Source organism: Budorcas taxicolor, chromosome 18 (assembly GCF_023091745.1).
Source record: "Budorcas taxicolor isolate Tak-1 chromosome 18, Takin1.1, whole genome shotgun sequence".
NCBI classification, from domain to species: domain Eukaryota; kingdom Metazoa; phylum Chordata; class Mammalia; order Artiodactyla; family Bovidae; genus Budorcas; species Budorcas taxicolor.
Genome location: NC_068927.1, coordinates 36845910 through 36867481, shown reverse-complemented (window position 1 = coordinate 36867481; position 21572 = coordinate 36845910). Strand labels below are relative to the sequence as shown.

At 51.3% G+C, this 21572-nt stretch overlaps 3 protein-coding genes across 3 annotated transcripts in view; 2 read left to right on the top strand and 1 right to left on the bottom strand.

The window, feature by feature from the left end:
* Positions 1 to 1473: 1473 nt before the first annotated feature.
* Positions 1474 to 7325, top strand: CENPT (centromere protein T). The gene is made up of 13 exons (XM_052656511.1): positions 1474 to 1715; positions 2798 to 2888; positions 3029 to 3116; positions 3495 to 3591; positions 3716 to 3849; positions 3947 to 3983; positions 4201 to 4349; positions 5007 to 5207; positions 5489 to 5809; positions 6072 to 6162; positions 6763 to 6939; positions 7019 to 7123; positions 7202 to 7325. The coding sequence occupies exons 1-13, from the start codon at positions 1474 to 1476 to the stop codon at positions 7323 to 7325; spliced, it is 1857 nt and encodes a 618-aa protein (XP_052512471.1).
* Positions 7326 to 7597: 272 nt separating this feature from the next.
* On the bottom strand, positions 7598 to 18353 carry TSNAXIP1 (translin associated factor X interacting protein 1). The gene is made up of 17 exons (XM_052656450.1): positions 18307 to 18353; positions 16768 to 16870; positions 15565 to 15672; positions 13143 to 13255; positions 12887 to 13010; positions 11684 to 11777; positions 10931 to 11127; positions 10385 to 10520; positions 9818 to 9987; positions 9587 to 9746; positions 9379 to 9509; positions 9111 to 9236; positions 8792 to 8944; positions 8581 to 8690; positions 8243 to 8369; positions 8044 to 8150; positions 7598 to 7838 (listed from the first exon to the last, which is right to left on the bottom strand). The coding sequence occupies exons 1-17, from the start codon at positions 18351 to 18353 to the stop codon at positions 7598 to 7600; spliced, it is 2247 nt and encodes a 748-aa protein (XP_052512410.1).
* A 617-nt stretch (positions 18354 to 18970) lies between these two features.
* Positions 18971 to 21572, top strand: part of RANBP10 (RAN binding protein 10) — a 57757-nt gene continuing 55155 nt past the window's right edge. Inside the window, exons 1-2 of the mRNA XM_052656977.1 lie at positions 18971 to 19223; positions 19992 to 20103. Of these exons, the coding sequence (XP_052512937.1) occupies positions 18989 to 19223; positions 19992 to 20103 (347 nt within the window). The 5' untranslated portion in view covers positions 18971 to 18988. The remainder of the gene's footprint in view (positions 19224 to 19991; positions 20104 to 21572) is intronic.

Genomic DNA, 21572 nt, shown 5'->3' with positions numbered 1-21572 from the left:
GACCTGAAGGGGAGTTTTAACTCCAGGCTATTTTCAGCTGTGTAGCTTTCCTTCACAGAGAATATTGATATGATTTTCCTCCGCAGTTCTCTTATTTTGAGTCGCAATAATCTTTTTTTTTTTTAATTCTTGAGATGCAAAAATCTTATATTTTCTTTAATCTATGTTTAAACACAAACACAAATGTGCCCATGCCTGTTTCCAGTATCTGATACTTCACCCTCAGTTTAGGATCATGAAGAAAAACTCCACAGGAAATGCATAACTCAAGTTCTACTTCAGTTCCCACTAAAACTTAAGAAAGGTCAGCAATGGGGCTATCAATTGGCGAAAATATGGTAATGGAGTCTCCGATATTAACAGAACTTTTGAGAGCCAGAATTCATCTTGAAATTGCTTGTGTTTGAAAATTTTAACATCTCTGCTGGATCACAAACAGCTCACTAGCCTCCTAGCCTGAAAACTGATTTATTGTGATAGATACAGACACATTGGTAGGCAAATGCAAATTTGACCAGATCACATATAGACTACAGTAATTCTTTTAGTGGCCCAAATGTGTCTCTCCTTATCTTCGGAGTGGGAGATGAGAATGAGAGACATTCTAACAAAAGTAGCTGCTATTTTTTTTTGTGGCCTGGCTTATTATATGTCAGATCCTGAGTTAAACATTATCTCTTTGAGTCATTACACACATACACATATACCCTTATTAGGTGGGTATCACCCTCCTCTTGCTGCTGCTGCTGCTAAGTCGCTTCAGTTGTGTCTGACTCTGTGCGACCCCATAGGATTCCTCTGTCGCACCAGGCTCCTCTGTCCCTGGGATTCTCCAGGCAAGAACACTGGAGTGGGTTGCCATTTCCTTCTCCAGTGCAGCAAAGTGAAAAGTGAAAGTGAAGTCGCTCAGTCGTGTCCGACTCTTCGCGACCCCATGGACTGCAGCCTACCAGGCCCCTCTGCCCATGGGGTTTTCCAGGCAAGAGTACCCTCCTCTTACAGGTAAGGAAACCGAGGTTTTGAATAGTTGCCTATATTTGCCCAGGCTCAAGGATGGGGCTTCTTCCCCAGTGGCTTAGTGGGAAGGAATCTGCCTGCAATGCAAGAGATACAGGAGACGAAGGTTCGATCCCTGGGTTGGGAAGATCCCCTGTAGGCTGCTGCTGCTGCTGCTAAGTCGCTTCAGTCGTGTCCGACTCTGTGCGACCCCATAGACGGCAGCCCACCGGGCTCCCTGGGATTCTCCAGGCAAGAACACTGGAGGAGGAAACTGCAACCCACTCCAGTATTTTTGCCAAGAAAATTCTACGGGCAGAGGAGTCTGGCGGCCTACAGTCCACAGGGTCGCTAAGAGATGGACACGACTGAGCAATTGAACACAACACACAAGGTAAGAATGCCTGCAAAACCAGTTTGCAACCACCATTGTACATACCGAGAGAAGGCCGCTGCAGGACTAGAACTGCAATTCCCATGGGGCTGTGCGGTGGCCTTACGAGAGTTGACCTAATTCGAAGCATCGCGATAGTTGGCTTAAATGTGGCGGCGGGAAGGAGACGGCTGTGGATACCCAAGCCGCTGGGAAAGTGGGCAGCTGAGGCGATGGCCGACAACTTTAGCCCTGACAGCGAGCCTACGACACGCACACTGCTACGGCGGGTGCTGGATACAGCGGACCCGCGCACACCGCGGCGAGCTCGGAGTACTCGGTCTGGGTATGTGAGGCCGCTGCCCCAGCACAAGAGCAACCACAGGCCCTTGGAGATGGGGTCCCGCGCTGACTCAGTTTGGAGAGGGAAACTGAGTTCCGGAGAAGAGCAGAGCGCAGGACTCAGACCAGGCTCCTTTCTCCCCGCTGGGCTCGGGTCATCTGTTTGTGCCCCGACCCCTGAGCCTCCAGGCCGCTCAGGACCTCAGAACTCAATTATGCAGGCGTCATTGGGCGGGCCGCTTTTGGAAGCGAATGATATTTGCTCAGAATCTGGTCTTCTGCTCTGTTCTCTAGGCCAGTTTTACAGGCATCTGCCCTGAACAGCCTCCCAGGCGGTTCGTTCCCCGCTGAAAGATGGGGAAGGAATTGGAGAGAACAGCTTGGGTAGCAGTCTGGGGGCAGGAACTGGAACCATGCTTTGCTAGGGAGCAGGGAATTTGGCCGGACGTGGTGGGAGTGTCAGTGGGTGAGGGCGGTGGTGAGCTTACGGTGCAGAAGGTGTGGAAGATGGCGTCTGCTGACATTCTGGGGCGTTCCTGTTCCTTTATAGACAATGAGAAGCCATTCACTATAGGTTTTACACCTATGAGTGACGAGGTGGGAGTTATGCCATAGGAACATTTATGTAGTTCTGGAATCTGAGAGGAGATTGGACTGGAAAAACTAGGGCTAGAGTGACCCATGTGGAGGTTGCTGTCCGACCTTGAAGAGTACTTAAAAGGTTTAAAAATTTTTTTAATATCCTTGTTTTGTTTTAATGTCTAGAACAGATACTTTTCCAGTTGTTCCACGTATCAGTGTGGAACCCCTGATTCTGCCAAAGTCACCTCTGTGAAGTCTTCCTCAGCCCTTCGCTCTGGCTGGGTCGTCATATTTCCTTTCTCTTCCCATTCTTCTCTGGCTCCCTTTCATCCACAACCCTGTTGACACAAGACTGGGAACACGGCTATGGGAGGGGCAAGTGGTTTCTAGGTCCCTGTCCCTGAGTGTAGAAGACTTCAGCCAAGATCCCAGATGAAGATATGTCTCTAATTCCTCTTGTTCCCCTTTCCTACATGATTCTCACAGTTGCTGGTCTTTACACAGTGCCCAGAGAGACCTGCTTGAAACACCTTCCTCTAGGAGGCAGAGGAGTCAAACAAAGATGACTGCCAGGCGTCGATCTCATACAGCAGCGGTAAGTGCCCTACCCACTGACCACTATAGGGCTCTGGTTGCCTTCAGGGGGCCCTTGAGTTCTAGGTCTGCTCTGGAGCCCACCTGGAAGGACTCTCAAGGCAAAAGAACAGACTGATTGCTTGGTGCTTTTCCCCAAAGTCTGTTGACAGATTGGCCCGTATTCAAGCCAGTGGACACCTGGAGGAACAGACACCCCGGACTCTGTTGAAGAACATCATACTAACTGGTGAGCAAGCACTGGCCTGCAGTAAGAATCAGGCTCCAGCCCCATGATATCCCTCATTTAGTGTAGCCTGCCCTGTCAGCTTCATGCTCTCTTTGCTCTTTATTTTTGGTTGCAATGAGTCTTCACTGCTGTGTGTGGGCTTTCTCTAGTTGCAGCAAGTGCAGGCTACTCTTCATTGCAGTGCGTGGGTTTCTCATTGCAGTGGCTTCTCTTACTGCAGAGCACATGCTTTAGGGTGCGTGGGCTTCAGTAGTTGTGCCTCTCAGGGTTAGTTGCTGCACAGCATGTGGAATCTTTCCCACCAGAGTCCCCTGCATTGGCAGGCAGATTCTTACCCACTGCACCACCTGGGAAGTCCTCTCCTTGCTATTTCTACAGCTCCCGAATCTTCCATTGTAAAGCCAGAGGCTGTGGTGAAGCTGGTGCCATCACCACAGGTGGTCCAGCCTTCCAGACGGGAAAGCAGTCGGGGCAGGTACAGTAAATTCCCCCCTTGGACTGGGCTGTTGGGGGCATTACTGGTCAGGGAGTCTCTTGGGGGGCCCCAAGAGCCAGAATTGGGTGTCCTAGTCTGTCTGAGATAAGCTCCATCCTTGTAGTCTGGAGCTGCAACTTCCTGAACTTGAGCCCCCCACAACCCTGGCTCCAGGTCTGCTGGCTCCTGGCAGAAGAAAGCAGAGGCTGAGGTTGTCAGAGTTTCAGCAAGGAATGGACTGGGGGCATCTTTCCCAAGGTGAGGTCCTGGACAACACCTGTGGCCACCCTCCTCTGTCCTCTGGAGAGGCTGAGGAGGCCTGGTAACTTATGGTTTCTTTTTACATCTTCTGTAGAGCCTCGTGAGAATGCTGATGCCTCTTCCCTCACCAGGTGCTGTTGCCTATTTATTCTGGGAATTGGTGGAAGAGAGGCTTGGGAAAGGAGGTGCTGACTAGGAGGGAATCTGACCGTACTCCTCCATGCTTACAGCATGGTAGCTGTTCAAAAAGATGAGAGCACCAGGGGAGCTGGGGGAATTTCTGTGGTGGGGAAAGGGGGTTAGGCCTCAGGTACCTGACTTTCCTTTGTGCCTTATCCCTCCCATCAGCTCTCTCAACTTGACCTTTGCCATGCCTCTCCAGCCACAATCAGTGAAGAGGCCTGGTTTGGCTCGCAGACCTCCTCCTCGCCGAGTAGTAGATGTGGGTACATTTTTGCAGGATCTGCGAGATACTTCCCTGGCTGTGGCTCCTCCAGGTAAGGTTGAGATTTTCCTCTTCTAGTCAATGGGGAAAGCTTCTACCCCATGATTGATGGGAGGTGCTGTTGAGTCTAAGGTTGCTTCTCTCTCCTTTGTGTCAGGAATGGTCAGTAGTCCTGGCCAGTAGATCTAGGAAGACTTCCTGGTTTCTTTCCACAATTTGCCTCTTATCTCGTGGGTCCAGTCTTAGTCCCTCAGTATCTTCCAGAACCCTGTATCCTTGAAGAGCTACAGGACTCAGGGTAGGAAAGGGGTGTGATATGGTGGCTGGAGCTTATTGGAAGATTGAAAAGGGCTAAGTTTCAGGATGAGCTGGTCAGCCAGAGTGGACCTGGGAGCCTGATTCTAGAAAACAAATGAAGTTCATCACGGCAAGAGAAGGGTTTCTGGCAGAGGGACCTGAGTAAGAAGTGGAGAATGGAGGCATGGGTGAGCAGTTTGAGTGGGGCAAGCTCTGGAGCCTGGGGATGCCAGGCTGAGGAGCAGGGAGGTAAGCAAGGAGAGCTGTGGAAGGGAGATTAAGCTGAGTGCTAGGTAGTCTTCTCTTTCTGAGGGCCACTTGGGTAGACTCATAGACCTACTACTTAGGCCCTGGTGACTGGGTAGCAGCAGGTGGGCAAAATTCTCAGTGCCACCTGGCCTTTGATTTCCAGGTGAGAGCCACAGAACCCCTGTTGCTACTGTGCCAATGGACACAGTGTTGGAGGACACCCAGCCCTTCTCTCAGCCCTTGGCTGGCCATTCCCCCAGTGTACACCACTCCCTGCCTTGTCCCTCTCCCTCTGGGGCCAAAGAAGTGGAGGGGCCTGCCAGTCGCAGGACATGGAGCAGTGGGCCTGGACTTCAGAACAACCGTGAGTATGTGGGGCATGCGACCTGGAGTCAAGCCTAGCTTGAGCAAGAATTGGCATCGGTGGTTCTTCCTCCTCCCCCAAGTCCTTTTAGAGGGCTCTTGATCCGTTCATCCAATAGCAAAGTCAGTGTTGGGCCAGGACACTCCAAACCAGTACCCTGGTGCCGCCTCTGGCCTTCTTCCCTCCTTGATGTGCTAGGCTGGGTTTTACTACTTCATCTTTACCCTCTCAGAGCTACAGCCCTGGCCTACTGCTTTTCCAGTGTGTATTCTGTCCCCTAGACTCAGGTCCTGGGAAACCAGCCCAGCTTCTGGCAAGAAAGGTGGAGGAGGTTGAAGCCCTTGCTATGGGCTTTCCAAACATCAGCAGTATCTCTGGAGAAGATGGTGTAGAGCCCCTACAGAATGGAGTAGGTGAGGAAGCAGAGGAAAGTATGGAGGAAAGCATGAGTGTGAGGGAAGTGGAGAAGACAGCAGAAGAACAAGGATCTGCTAGGGCAGAAGAGCCTGAAGGACACACAGAGGTGGCAGAAGCAGCAGGATCCTTGGGGGCTATTGAGGCCAAGGAGCCAGAAGGATCTTCAGAGGATGAAGACCCCTCTGGTAGGTTGGGTAACGGGCCCAGTGCAGGGATCAGGGAGTGGGTGGGTAAGTGACAGCTATGTTCCTGGCCTCGGAGGAGGGACTTAACCTAGCTTGTGTTTCTGGGCACAGGTAGTCTTGGGCCAGGGAAACTGCAAAGGGCACCTTGCTGGGCCAGAGCTAGATAAAACCATCAAAGAACAGGATAAGGGAGCTGCGGGCTGTCAGGGTTGGGTGAGATGGTCAGGCCTGAGCCTCCTATAACCCTGCGCTTCTTCTGCAGCAAGTCCAAAATTGGCCCCCAGCACTCCAGAGTTCCTTCGGACCAGGCGACTTCAGTCTCCTGAGCCAGCTCCACCACCAAGCACTGCAGTGTAAGATCCCATGACCCTGTTCCACATGGGCCTCTTAGAAGGGGACAGGCACTGTCCCCTTAGAAGGAAGTTGTCATTGGGCACCATAAGGTTATTACTCTTCCTGTAGGTATGCAGATGTGACCCAGTAGAGCACCCTGAGGTGGGCTGGGCAGGGCTCACTGAGAGCACATCTGTAATCCCAGGCTGCTTGCAGCGGCTTAGAAGAGCCTGACCAGGGGGAAGTACCTGGGCTAATAAGTACTCAGAGGAGGCTTCCTGGCGAAGGATTAGCAGAATGGGACAGGCAGCAATAGCTAGGGGTGGGGCAGGGGTAGAGGAGTGTCTGTGCCAAAGCATGGGCCTGAGTAGTGGTTTGTATGATAAAGTGAGACGGGGACATTGTGTCCAGTTTGTGAAGCATCAGGGCCCCAGGGAAAGACCAGGCTTCTACATAGCCCCGTTATCTCCATTGCCCCCCAGAATTGGTTGGAACTGTAGGCCCAGGCTGGCCAAGGAGCACAAGGACCCCAATCTTGGCAGGAGCCAGCAAGATTTATCTTTGATTAGGGGCCTCTTAAGGGAGCATTTAGCTTAACTCTGTTCACTTCTTGTCTCCAGGTTACCTTCAGAACTCCCAAAGCGTCTGTCGGCCAGGATTCCTCCCAGGCCCCGAATCCCTGGCTCCAGACCCCGTCAAGATCCCTACAAGGCTGGACTGAACCACTATGCAAAACTCTTTAGCTTCTATGCTAAGATGCCCATGGAGAAGAAGGCTGTGGAGATGGTGGAGAAGTGGTGAGTCCTTGACATTTAGGTTGGGGAGAGGAGCCCCTCAGATTATGAACAGTCTGTCCTACCCCAACCTTCCTGGCAGCCTGGACAAGTACTTCCAGCATCTTTGTGACGACTTGGAGGTATTTGCTGCTCATGCTGGGCGCAAGACCGTGAGTCCAGAGGACCTGGAGCTGCTGTTGCGAAGGTAAGCGGATGGAAGCAGGGAGGTACTGGGTGTGGGAATGCTGGCGCTGATTCTCTCATTCTCTGTCCTCTGCTTCAGGCAGGGCCTGGTCACTGACCAAGTCTCCCTCCACGTGCTTGTGGAGCGGCACCTGCCCCTGGAGTACCGGCAGCTGCTCATCCCTTGTGCCTTCAGTGGCAACTCTGTCTTCCCCACCCAGTAGGGGCCAGGACTCAACACCTGCCCTGTTCCCACCTGGGGTTGCTTGGTCCCACATACACTTGTAGGTTTCCTCCCCACCCCTCAGCATCAATAAAGTGTCACAAACAGAATATGCTGTGTTTTGATGCATTTCCTGGGACAGCCAGGCAGGGACCAAGCCCCTCCCCTTGACTCCCCAGCATAACCTAGAGAATAGCATGGGTTCAGACAAAGAATTTTATAACAACAATCAGAGGTTAGCAGCACGGGAGCACTTAGGCTGCCCCAGTGGCCTTAGCTTGCAGGTTCCTGCTCCCGAGGCCCCATACGCCTAATGTCACTCATCTGAAGCTGTTCTAGTGCAGTCTGGAGCTGTGTCACAGTGCCCTCTTCCCTTTCCTCACCCTCCTCTGGCATTTCCGTCATGGGGAGCTGGAAGGCCTGCCTCAAATAGTGGTTCAGGGTCTGCTTGTCCAGGCTGGGATCAATGTTCATCAGGGCCTCACGTACCTTGGGTAGGGTCACCTCCTCGTTGCTGTCCCAGAAAGAAAGAGACAGACCTTGACCCTCTGCTCTCTACCCAGACCCCAAGATGCCCTCTCCCAGGCTTGAGCGGTATGTAAGGCCCAGCAGCAAGCTTGGTGCTTAGGGAGACCCAGGGGCTGGAGCTGCTACTTTGTGGCCCAGCCTGCAGGACTTGCCTATGACTGGATGAGCCTGTGGGCCCCAGGATCACTCACAGTTCCAGGCCCAGCTCCTGCTTTAACTCGTTTAAGTATTCATCCTTTTCCACCATGTACTGTTCCCACAGCTTTTGCACAAAGGGCACGCTCTGGCCCTCCTCATCCTGGGAAGGGGCCACAAGGCAGGGTGAAGATACACGGGCTAGTCTAGGCAGAGGCTAGGTCAGGGCTGGGCAAATCCTGGGCCCCGACCCACCTCCATAAACAACATGCGGTAGTTGAGCAAGTCTGCATTGCTGCTGCTGGGATGCCAGCCCCCTGCCTCCATCAACTCCTGAATTCTCTCATCCTTCTTCAAAGGGAAGGTGCTCTTGAGGACAGCACTGTAGGGAGACATGAGGGCTGACGGGCCTGGCAGAGGCCTGCTTACCCATCTTCCTGCACCCCTCTGCCAGTCCTACTAGTGCTCAGAAGGGCAGCATGCCTTGAGGTTCTGGCCTTTTCCCACCAGGCTCCCCTTCCCCCTGCACAGCTGGGAACCAGGCCAGAGGGCATGTTGGGCTGGAATTTGGGGTGACCCACCTGGTCTCTCACCTTAACTGCTCCATGGTTAGTAGCCCCTCATTCTGGCTGTCAACGTTTGTCATCTCCTTCAGCAGCTGTGCTATGGTCTCCTTCTGCTTGATGTACACACTCTCTTTCCTCTATGGGAGGAAGCATCGACTATCTCCCTGTTTCCTAGAGGAGTAGGGACAGAGCTGGCCTATGCTGGGGACAAAGGGTAGAGAGCCAGGCCCAAGCTTACCTTTCCCATCAAGACTGCATAGAACTGACTCATGACTTCATTGGTATGGAAGAGCTTGATATATTCAAAAATGGTGTAAGCCCAGGCCATGGCATCACCAGGCCCAAAGTGGCGCTCCAGGAAACTGAAGAAGAAATCTGGGAACTTCTCTTTCTGCAGGGTAGGGGGAAGATTGTTTGGTTGGCCCTCCTCCCAGTTCCCTAGCACCTTGAGGGAACACCCCCCGCCCTTGTCCGCGTCCGCCCTTGTCCGCGTCCGCCCTCCACCACTGGAGGACTCAGGCGGCCATGCCAGGCTAAAACAGCTGGAGAGATCTGACCTGCTCCTCAGTGATACGTTCCTTCCAGGCATCCTTGAGGAGTTTTACCACTTCCTTCTTGGTTGGCTTCTTGTTCTCCACAATGCCATCAAACCGAAGGAAAGGGGGGATGGAATCCCCATAGCCCTGAAAGGAACCATGTCAGCTTATCTCTGGGGCCAGTTGTAGCCCCACCAACAAGCAGGGCAGAGCCCCACATCATTCCCCCAGAACCTCGTTTTCTCAGCAGTGAGGCCTGGCTATTCCCCGAGCCCAGGGACTCCCCTACCAGACCAGGGAAGAAGTCTTTCTCCCGGAGCAGCCCCTCGCCAATCTCCTCCAGGAGCACGTCCACCAGCTGGTCACTGTTCTTGCCCTCGGCCAGCATGTGCCAGCGATCTCGTCCTCCAGCCACCACATCTGCAGGGGTTGGGGAGAGGGAGCTGGAGTCCAGACCACACTTGTGCAGTCTCTAGGGCCCCAAGGGCCAGCGTTACCTTCACACTTGGACCAGTCTGGCCGTGGTGTGGAGGTGCGCTGGATCTCCTGCAGCTCGGAGTAGAACTGGTCCCGCTCCTTCAGTGTGCTCATGTGCAACTGCAGCAGCATCTCGTGCTCCTTGCGGACCTCTTCATAGTCGTCTCTCAGGCTCTCCAGCTGTGGGCAGGGTGATTGGTCCTTGCTACCCACCTGTGTGGCCCTGCCGTACCCTGTGTGCCCACCAGCACCTGCTCCTGCAGTTCCTTGAGGGTCTTCTCCTGCATTTCAAAGTCCCTCCTGGGCACCACATCTCCAAAGTTGGCCTTCATGGTGTTGAGTTCCATCTGTGTGCGGGTCAAGTCTTGCCGGGCCATCTTCAGAGCCACTGTTAGCTTCACGGGGTCCTCTCCCCAGACGCCTGCCGGGAGGCCCGCCAGCTCGCATCACCCTGGCTCTGGGGCCTGTAGCCCAGGACAGGGTTGAGTGTCTCTCAGGGCACATCCCAGAACCACTAAGTCTTTCCATCATGCTGCCACTGTAGGACTGAGCTTAGAGAAGCCCAGGCCGTGGAATACCAGGCCTGTGCAGCCCTTGGGGAGTCTAGGTTTTCTCAACTGCCAGCGATTGTTTCCTACATAAACAAGAAGTCTGATTCTTAGGCCAGCTCAGAAGATCCACAGACCCTGATAGCAGTAGGAACATCTCTCACTGGGAGTGAGCATGGAACGAGCAATATCAGGAGCAATGAATACATGGGAGTGAGTGGTGAGAGTCAGGCTTCTCTCCAGCAGGGCAGAAACCCACTTCAGGCTTACCTGGGGACTGGGCTAGTGACATGTCTTCCCGCTGGTAGCGTAGCTCATTCAGGTCTGCGATGAGGATCTTCCGGGCATCTCTCTCACTGAGGTAGTGCAGATACTCCTCAGCCAGGTTCTTCCTCAGTTTGGTCACCTGTTGGGGAGATGGGTCTGTGGTCAGGGGCTGTCTCTGGACAGCTCATCACTACAGCGGATGGGTGGGTGCTGGGCGGCCCTACCAGGGCCTGGGAACAAGAAACGGAGGAAGGGGAGGAGACTGGTTGTTCCTGTCAAAGTGCCGAAGCTTCCTTCTGTGGAGAAAGTCTGGCAGCCAAGGAGTAGGACTCTGCTGGCACTGAGGGCCACACTGAGGCAATGCCGGGCCAAGGAGGAGGGCAGCATGTGGAAGCGGGGTTTGGGAGCAGGTGGTGGCTCTGTATGTCATTCCAGGTAGAAGGGTAGAGAGAGCCAGGGGGTCACACCAGTGCCAAAGGCCTCAAGGTCATCTGTGGGGTGGGGTGGCAGGAATTCAGGGAGTTGGGCACCACGTTACTCCCTTTTCACCTCAGTCTGCAGTGAGATCTTCTCCTCATTCTTCTTGTCAATGAGTTTTAGCAAATTCATCTTCTCTTTCTTCAGCGTGGAGATTTCATCTCTCTCCTCAGCCCTCATGGCCAGAATCCTCTCGTTGCAGTTTTCATTCACAGTGATCAACTTGGCCTTCAGGGGCTCCAGAGCCCGAATTTTCTCCCTTTGGTGGGCTAAGCAGGGACAGGTATGGGAGTCCTTTTGGGGTCATGGAAGACAGCCAGCAGACACTGATCTGAGGTCGCAGTGAGCAGCTATGTCCCTTGCAAACTGAAGAAGTCTATACTCCCATTCAAAGTCTATACTCCCTGCTTAAGAACTTCCTGCACTTGCTTTTCAACCAGGGGCAGAGTCCAGGTGAGGACCGGGGTCTCACCTCTGCACCTTCCCTGTACAGTTTTTAGTTCTGCAGCTGTGCCGTGCCCAGCACCTCCTGAGCCTGGGGAGGGAAGCCCCCTCACTTCCTGAACTACACACTCCCTTCTGGGCTTCAGTCTCAATAGAAAAGATGCTCTGTTTCCTACAGATACCGCCCCACCATGCTTCCAAGAATGGGCAGTAGTTGGTTGCCCTGGGGTGCCCTATCACGGAAGAGTGTAAGCAAGAAGGCTTGGTGACCTCGAAGCCCAGTTTGTAGGTACCCCAGACCCCTGCAGAACCCAGAAGACCAAAATAGGATCTTCTGTGCCTCTTCCAGGCTGGGCCCGGGCAGAGAGGCTACAGTCTTACCCAGCATCACCTCATATGCATTCTTGATGGAGGACAGCAATGGCTTGTATGTTTTGAAGTCCTCTATGAAGAATTCAAAGATCTCTCTGTAAGGCTGGCAAGAAAAGGGAAACTGTCATCTCCTGACCTATAGCTGCTACCCTCAGTGGGACCTAAGTGTTTCTTTGCTCAACTTAGAAGGGTTCTAGTATGAAGCTGCCAGTCGATTTACATTCAAATAAATGCCGCAGGCGCCACTAGGGTCTCGCACAGTCCAGGAGCTGAGTCCATCCCTCTAAACTGCTCTCTGGAGACCTGGCAGGCAACCTGGGTCAGGACCTCCCTCTCTCTACCTGTGCCCCCTCTCTGGCTCTCCAGAGAGCCAGGTTCCTCCATTCACTGTGCTTCAGCTGGCCTCTCACCAACACCCCTCCCCATGTACAGCACTTTAGGCTCTAACCTTGCATTCCAAACTCCAATGAGACATGTGCTTTCCTGTCCTACCTGGACACAGGAAGCTTTTGGAAGCAACACTGTGTACTGGAATGAGCACAGACTCCTGAACCCACCCTGAGTTTGAGTCCTAGTTCCACTGCTGTGAAGCTGGATGCCCTCTCAGCTTCTGCTTCCTTGTTGGCGAGTTTCCTTTTAGCTCATGAGGCCATATCTATGCCCCATCCAGAGCCTGCACACAGACAGTGCTCAGCAAATGCTTGTGGCAGTGACTAAGAATTGTGGGGTTTCCCATCATCATTTCCGTTTGAGCAGGAATTGGGTGATTACTCCCCTGATATGCATCAGAGTCTAGGTTACATCCAGATTTCTTTCTGTCTTGGCTAAGTTCCTCAAGCTTGGGGCTAGTGTGACTGGGCTGGTGGACATTTTATGACCCCTGCTTGCCCAACTGTCAGGATTCAGGCTCTATTCACTGATATCGAATGACCCAAGGTGGGTGCTGGGGATCACAGAAGGGACTGGAGACAGTATCCAGGCCACCTACTCAGGTCAAGAAGCCCAAGCCTCAGGAGAGTTTTGGTTCCACCCTGGTCACTTTGCTTGCTCACTGGCTTTGTCATAGAACCTGTTTCTCTTACCAGGAATGGGGAACCCAAAAGAGCTGGGGAAGGCTGGTCTCTGCAGAAAATCTGAAGTGCCCAGTCCCGGTGAGTAAGGTTTCTTGGCAGCCCTGCCCCTGCCTCCCCGCAGGGTTTCTGTGGTTCTGACCTGCAGCCTTAGTTCCTGGGCAGAATCTGTGCTTAGGTCCAGCAGGAGGAGCTCCTTGCGCAGGTAGTTCTCAAGCTGCTCCAGGTACCTCGGCTTGGTTGTGCCCAGGGGCTGCTGCAAGCTACTGCAGGGGGTGGTGAGCTGAGATGCCATGAACACCCTGCCGGACCCTCATGCCCCACAGGTCTGTGGCAGCACACATCCCTGTACTGTTTCTGGACCCAGTCTATCCACCATCAGGCTGACCCTGGCTTACCCTGCCCGCTTCCGGTAGTCATCTGAACAGGGCTTTCGATTATGCAGAATGGTCTGGTCACTGATGTATCTGGGCCATGGGGACAGGTGGCCACCAATGGAGAATGAACCAGACTATAAGAAGGGACAGGTGGGGTTACCATGACAACATTGCTCCCCTTCCTGATGTTCTTTTTCAGGCTCCTCCTTCCACTCCTGGGTCTTTCCTCGCCGACAACACCTCTTAATATGGTTCACAGCTAAGACTGTGGTCCTTAAGGGAATTCCCTGGTGGTCCAGTGCTTAGGACTCCACACTTCCACTACCTGGGTAGCACCAAAACCTCAGGGAAACAGCAACACTTTTGAAGAGCTATGAACGGGCCTATGCCCATGGAGAGCAGGCCAGCTGAAGCTGAGGTCTGGGCTGGCCAGTGCAGAGGGCACAGAGGTGAAGTGGCAGCTCTATCATAAGGTCCTCAAAGCCTTACTTATGATTATGAAAAGAGTCAGAAAACTCCTTAAGTATCTAAAAATAGAAGACTATTGTGCAGCCATGAAATATTTACAAAGAGGCTTAACATAGGTTTTAGCAAGGGTTAAGTAAAGCCTGAAATTAGGGAATAAGCACAACCAGATAAGATGAAAAACCAGAAAAGAAGGAAGAAATAACCGAAAAGAATATCAGCAGTTATTCTGTAATGATAGGCCCATGGGTGCTTTTGTATCTATAATTGTGTATTTTTCAAAATTTTCTACAATGCATAAATTACTTTGAAATTAAAAAAAAACAAAACATTGAATTATTGAATTCAATATTAAAGCCTGCTCTGTGGCCCTGAGCCCAGCTTCCAGGTTCTTCTGGGATGGAGGCCAGGCCTACCTCCCATGTCCCACATATCCAGGTTCTAGGAGTCCTTCCAGACTAATGGTAGCTGGCTCCTGACCCTCTTAGGGTGGTAATTGCCCCTGTCTCCTTGGGCTCTTCTTTGCATTCTTAGTTCTACCTATTTTATCTCAGTCTTGCAATTATCCATCCTTTCCCAGAATATTTTGGAAAGTACATAGTAAGTTTTGTTGTTAGGTCTCAGGGAGGACTCCAGCCTCTGGGGGTTTGGGTTGACCTATCTCTGTACTTCCAGAATTGACAGCATCACACTTCATACTCTTCATAGTCTTTTTTTCCCTTAATTCCAGTATGGTTGATTTACAGTGTTGTGTTAACACTCTTCATAGTCTTAAGTAGCCTTTAGCAAATATTGTGGAATAAATATTTAGGGAAGCATGATTTAGTTGGATGCATGATATAATAACAGAAATGCTACTTATTGGGTGTATATATTCACACATGCTTTGCCAGGGTCAAGAATGCTCCAGGCTGGCTATTCATATTTAGGATCTCAGGGGTTCTCCCTGATACTCTTTTCAATCCCAACACCCACTCTTTCCCATCATCGTACCCCCATCTTCTCTCAGAAACAGAGTAGATGTCTTGCTTACCACTGTATCACCAATGCCTGATACACAGTGGAAATACAAAAATATTTGTTGAATAAATAAAAACACAGCATGGGAGGGGGAAGAGATGATGAAACAGAATCGTGAAGAGTTTAAAGCTCAAAATAAAGAAAATGTGGTACATATATATATAGTGGAATACTGCTGCTGCTGCTGCTAAATTGCTTCCGTCGTGTCCGACTCTGTGCAACCCCACAGACGGCAGCCCACCCGGCTCTGCCGTCCGTGGGACTCTCCAGGCAAGAACACTGGAGTGGGTTGCCGTTTCCTTCTCCAATAGTGGAATACTACCCAGCCGTAAAAAAGAATGAAATAATGCCATTTGCAGCAATGTGGATGGACCTAGAGAGTATCATATTAATGAAGCGAGTCAGAGAAAGATAAATATCAGTTACATGTGGAATCTAAAATAATTATACAAGTTAACTTATTTACAAAACATAGACTCACAGACACAGAAAACAAACTTACAGTTACCAAAGGGGATAGCAGAATGGGCATGGGGGAGATAAATTAGGATTTGAGGATTAACATATATACACTACTATACGTAAAATTGGTAAACAACAGGACCTACTGTATAGCACAGGGAAATATACTCAATATAACCTATAATGTAATAATTGCTATATAATTGTAATCACCTATAATGGAAAAAAACCTGAAAAAGAATATATGTATAATGGGATCACTTTTCTGTACACTTGAAACTAACACATTGTAGAGTAACCATACTTCAACAAAAAAGGACAGAAAATATAAGAACAGTAACAAAGGGGGACCAGCCTTGAAAATTCCCTGAGAAGACAAAACCAGTTTAGTCATAGAAATAAAGCTTAATTTAGCTTATCTTGGGTAACTTAAAAAATAAAACAGACCAGATTTCCAGTGCTGTCTGCCGTTTCTGTCAAGAGAAGACGGGGTTACCCTATTTTGGTTTCCGGCATACGCTGCTTTTTTGGTCTGGTTATCAAACAGCTGGTGAGCGGGTGGCTGGAAGGCGGTGTTCCCGTGAGCTGTGCTCTCTGCTTCCCCCTGCGGGTGAAAACGGGAAGGGCGGCCCGGGGGTCGGAGGGACTGCAGGAGTGCAACGCCCCCTGGTGGTTGAGTACGGTATCACTGTCGACGAGCAAAATAAAGGGAGTGAGAGCCTGGTTCCACTCCCACTGAGTAGGTGGCAGCTGGAGGGGCAGGGAGCCCCAAGTAATCCGGATCATGCGGTAATGTGGCTGCGCTTGGTCTCCGCTTAGAGTCCACACTACCCTTTCTCGCCCTGATATCAGGTTTTTGATGTTTGAAGTCCCCAGCCTCACAAAGGGTACCTACAGCTCACGTTCCCATCTTCTACATAAGACACACTCACCTAAGTGTGTAGTGGAAAACTACCACAGCCCACAATTATCTACGGTGAGCTGGACTTACAAGTTTGCTCAGATGTGTTTTTTTACCTGTGATTTTTGGACAATGGCTGTTTGCTGATTAAATAGTAATAATCTTACGATCATATTAACAAAACTCCTAAATCTTAATAACATAGCATTTTTTAATATTTGTGGGGAGAATCAGCGATGGCACTCATTCCCCACTGCAGTGAAACTGTAGAGTCCTAACCACTGGACTGCCAGGGAGTTCCCCAGCATTCATTTTTATATAAAAACGTCAAAGAACAGGAATGGAAGGAGAGACTGTCCTGAGACTGATAGAGTCCCTACTTCCAGTGCAGAGCCAGCAACACAGTGGATGAACATCCTTTGCTACTGCCTTCACACAGCTACTCACAGCAGTTATGACACACACTGTAGCAGCCACTCAAGTACTACATCAGGCACTAGGGCTGTAAAGACAAGATACGGTCATAGTTCTAAAAGACCCTGACAGATCTGGTGGGACTGTCCCAGCACCAAGCACAATGCCTGGCACGTGGTAGGCTGGATGAAGAAATGAGGTCCACTCCAGAATGCTGTGTTGCAAGAGAAGGTTATCTGTGGGCAAGGGCTGGTCTGGGAAGGTTTTTCAGGTGAGGTGTGGCAAGTGTGCATGCTCCCACCTCAGAGGCTGGTGGGCCTGGCCTCTGACACACCCCTGACTGGGGATCAAAATTTGGAGATCCCACAGGACATTGCCACTAACCAGCAGTGTCTTCCGTTTCTGAGAAAGCTTGCGTTTCTGGGTATTCTTGGTTTCTGTGAAGAGGGAATCATCTATGGACACTCCTAAAGGCCGCAGGTGTGCTCTGCACAGAGAAGGAGAAAGAAAGGGTGGGTGACAGAGCCTTGAGTGGGGAGTGCACTTCCACCCTTCCCAGAACCACAAGACATGGGCTCCTCTCTCCTCCAAGCCAGGTTCTGGGTCTTCCCAGTGCTGCCGCCAGATTCCCAAAGGTGCTGTCAACAAGCTCCCAATTCTGGGCTCAAAGTATTTTCCCACATTCCCAGAAACATTCTCCTCATCACTGGAATCTCATGTATTCTGCAGTGGTATAACACCCCTTGCCAGGAACCCATAAAACCATGCAGGCCTACACTTCCTTCAGCATTCATCTGTGGCTCTAATGATCATTGTATGTACATTACCAGCACATTCTAGGGGTGTGATACTGAAGGCAGGTGCTATAGGACACGAAGTGCAGAGTCTGGAGTCAAGAGTCAGGGTGAGAGTCTTGAGCTTGTCCTTACTACTTTCTACTTACTAGTTGATAGGACCCAGAGGCTGACATCTATCTTCTAACAGGAATCCTCTTGGGCATGTAATTTAACTTCACTCAGCCCAGTTTCCTTACAAGGAGATGGAGAGAATTCTTTTTTTTTTTTTTTAAACACATAATCCTCTGAGGAGTTCTAGTGTTTTATTTTTTAATTTTTTTAAAAAATATTTATTTGGCTGTGGCTTTTCTGGCTATAGGAGCTTGTTATCATCATATTTGGAGTGTCCAGATGCTGCACCTTTGAATACAGGCAGGAGCTACCTTAAGGCTATAGGATGTTCTTGGGCTGCTTACAGATGATTTTTTATCTTCAGCCAGTGGGTAAAGAGGCTGTTTATCCTGTGGCTAAGAGCTCAAATCTAGAGACTCCCATGGCTGAGATCAAATACCAGCTCCATGACATAAACATGTGTAAAACACATGATCTCTTCAGACTTCTATTTCTTTGTTTGTAAAATGGTGATATTACCACCTCATAGAGTTGCTGTGAGGGTTAAATATGGTGTATGGAGCACTTGGCACTTAATGCACGCTCAACAGGAAAAAGCTGGCTGTTACTAATGATAAAGTGCGCCTCCCCTTTTACTGGGCTTCCCCTGTGGCTCAGCTGGTAAAGAATCCGCCTGCAATGCGGGAGACCTGGGTTGGATCCCTGGGTTGGGAAGATTCCCTGGAGAAGGGAAAGGCTACCCACTCCAGTATTCTGGCCTGTATAGTCCATGGGGTAGCAAAGAGTCGGACACGACTGAGTGACTTTCACTTTCACTTTCCCCTTTTACTAGAATGTAACCACCTTCCTGCGCTGACAAATCATCTGAGATTGTTTCTGTACCACTGTTCCTGTGGGGCTGGAGGCCCAGACCAATAGAAAAAGGCAGGAGGTGCAGAGGTCTGAAGCAGGTACCCTTTCTCTTTCTGGAAGTACTCAAAGCCTCCTCTCCGGCCTCACACCGCCAAGCGCCTACCTCGACGTGGTGGGGAAGTTGAGGGTTTGCGAGTTCTGAGAGTCCATGACCCTAGGGCAGCCGGGCAGTCGGGCACCCGGGCAGCCCGCACCCGCGGCCTGGGAAGCTGTGCTAGTGTACAGTCCGTCACCATGGCGACCAGATCCCAGCAGCCCATCGGCGGGGGCGGGATCAGGATTGTGTCACGCCCCCGAATCCGGCTCCCGCGCGCCGGGAGAAAAGCCAAGCAGCGAAGGTATGCTCGGACGGGGAATAGGGACTGAGGGTCTCCTTAGAGTCAGTCATTACAGCGGATATGACCCTAGCGACCAGAGCTGAGGCTGGGGCATAAACAGAGGCCACGGGGGAGGGAGGTGAACTGAGAGGCCGGAGCAGCGTTGCCAGCGGGAATTGTAGTTTTCGGTATCTCAATGTCTTAGCTGAGCAGGCTTATGGCTGAGCAGGTTTGTACTACATCTCCCAGAAATCCCCACCAGCCTGAGCTGGTCCGCCCCTGGAGAACTCTGCATTATGGGAAGTGGAGTCCAAAATGTGGCGAGGCGTGGCAGGGTCCAAAGCGAGTTGCAGGACTGGGACTCGGTTTCCCTGCGGCCCTGGTTGGCTCTCTGGTCATTGGCTGAGCGGGGCGGATCTGGTCCTGCTCTTCCCCGCCCCCAGTGACACAATAGCAGCTCCCTCCAAGATGGCGGCGGCGACGGCGGACCCGGGAGCTGGGAGCCCTCAGGTTGGAGACTCCTCCGGCGGGGCCACTGGGTGCGGGCTGCCGTCCCCAGGAGAGCAGGAACTGAGCCGGCGCTTGCAGCGCCTGTATCCCGCTGTCAACCAGCACGAGACGCCGCTACCGCGCTCCTGGAGCCCCAAGGACAAGTACAACTACATCGGCCTCTCCCAGGGCAACCTCCGCGTCCACTATAAAGGTATCGGCCTTCTGGCCGAGGGGAGGAAAAGACCAGAGTGTCTGCGGGGTAGCTGTGCTGCCCAGCCGGTGCTCCGTCATGTCCCTTCCCCAGCTCGGGTGCTCCGGGTTGGGCCTTAGCTCCTGTAGGGTGTCTAGGGCGGTGGAGCTGACCAGGCCAGTGATTGACTGCCTTGTCTGCTCTGCCCTGAGACACCCGGTGTCAGGAGAACCGCAACAGGTGTCCGAACCAGTTCTGGGCTGGACCTTCTTCCCAGGGTCTTCCTGCTTGTCCTGAGGTAGCTCTAGGGACTCTAGCTGAGCCCTTTACCACTGCTGAGTTTCAAAAGTGTCTGAAGAAAAGGGTGGTCACATCCCCTCCATCAACCAGAGGTCCATGAGCTTCCTCACCTGCCAGACATCCCAGACAGGGCCTGAGGTTCTGCCCCAAATCGTAGGGGCATCTTCCAGGGCTGCCTCTCCCTCCCCTATTCTTCGGAGTGGGCTGCCTGTATCCTGAGGAAGTCTCTCATGTAGGCACCCACATTGCATGTACCCTCCTGTGGTTTCTGTGGTGGACAGAGTCCCAGGCCGGGCTGCTGTGCTTAGGAGGAGGTGAACCAAAGGTGGGAGGTTTATGTATTTGCTTAGTTGTTGTCTAATTATTTCTTGGACTGTGCAAGGGCTTCCTCTGGCCATGAAGGGGTAAAGTTGCCATGGAGCAGAGAGGAATGAGGCTTCCATTTGTATGTCCCTCTGCTGAAATTTCTTCCTTGTCCTCTTCTATTAGGTCATGGCAAAAATCACAAAGATGCGGCGTCAGTGCGTGCCACCCACCCCATACCTGCTGCCTGTGGCATTTATTACTTTGAGGTGAAGATTGTCAGCAAAGGAAGAGATGGGTAAGCCCCTCCTGACCATCTTGCCCCCAACACTGAGCTGTTCCCTGTGGTCAGAGTTTGAGGTCTCCTGGTTGACACTTGTGCCTGTATGAGCTGCTGAGCTGCAAAGGGTTGAGTAGTGGGTGCCTGTTACCTGGCTGTGGTCGTAACCTGGTCTAAGCAGTAGCTTTTGATGGCAAGTAGGTACATTTTGTCGGAGAAGGCAATGGCAACCCACTCCAGTGTTCTTGCCTGGAGAATCCCAGGGACGGGGTAGCCTGGTGGGCTGCTGTCTCTGGGGTCGTACAGAGTCGGACCCGACTGAAGTGGCTTAGCAGCAGCAGCAGCAGCAGGTACATTTTGTAGAAGAGGGGCTTTTAACTTTGGTGATGATGTAATGACTGTTTCCCTCACAAGTCAGGGAAACAAGTAACAAGTTTACATTAACAGTTCAGCGTCCGGAATGAAGTTCCTCCACTGTTATGTGGTGTTTGTTACTTCCCTCCTTTCACACTGTTGCTGTATTCAAGGTTCCTTTTTATGGCATTTAGTCATGTAGAGGCCCCTGGGGACTTCAAAGAGATAGTAGAGTCTTTGCAGCATTCATCAAAGCTGTGGCAACCACTGGCCTGTCATCTTAGGGTAAACAGCATGGACATGGTCAGAATCAGGTGACCTTGCTACTCATAAACTTGTTTTTCAGTCCAGTGACTTGAACACCAGTTGGACCAGCTTTAGGAAGGTCCTCATTAAAGTCAGCATTGGGGAGGCTCCCTAGTTTAGGGTGATCTAAGCAGATATAGGAAATCAGAGGGGAAATTTTTCATTTCTCTTCCTTTTCTTCTCCTAGTTTGCCTCTTTTTTTCTGGTGATTATCACAAAGCAGGTGTTTAAGTTATAAAATACAATGATTTTAGCTGCCTTGGAAAGATTTTCCTCATCAAACCTTAGGTCTGGTTTGGGTGGTTTGCCAGCCCCACCAGTGACCTTTGTTCCTACCCTGAATGTGTGTTCTTGAGCATTCAGAGTACTTCCTTTCTGAAGGGACAGTCCCCCTTGTGGTACTTGTAAAATGCATGGCCAGGGGGCTTTGCTAGGGGCAGGACTGCCGGAATTGGAGCTGTGTCTGCTTCCTTGGTGAAGTTGTCCCTGCCTGGGACGGCTCTGTGGTTGTGGGTAGTAATGGGGCTTCCATCTGCTTGTCTGTCCTCTGGGGAGCTAGGCCAGCATCTGAGCTACCTTTAATCCCAGAATTCTGTGATTCTGAAATTCTGACCATGGCGAGCTATTACATCTTTTACTTTTATCCCCATGTAGTGAGTTTACAGATAGGAAGTTTATATTATCGGAGCTCTTTATTTATTTATTTTAAAATATATTTGTTTATTTGGCTGTGCCAGGTCTTGCTTGTGGCATGTGGGACCTTAGCCCCCCAACCCGGGATCGAACGCAGGTCCACCTGCATTGGAGTGTGGAATCTTCATCACTGG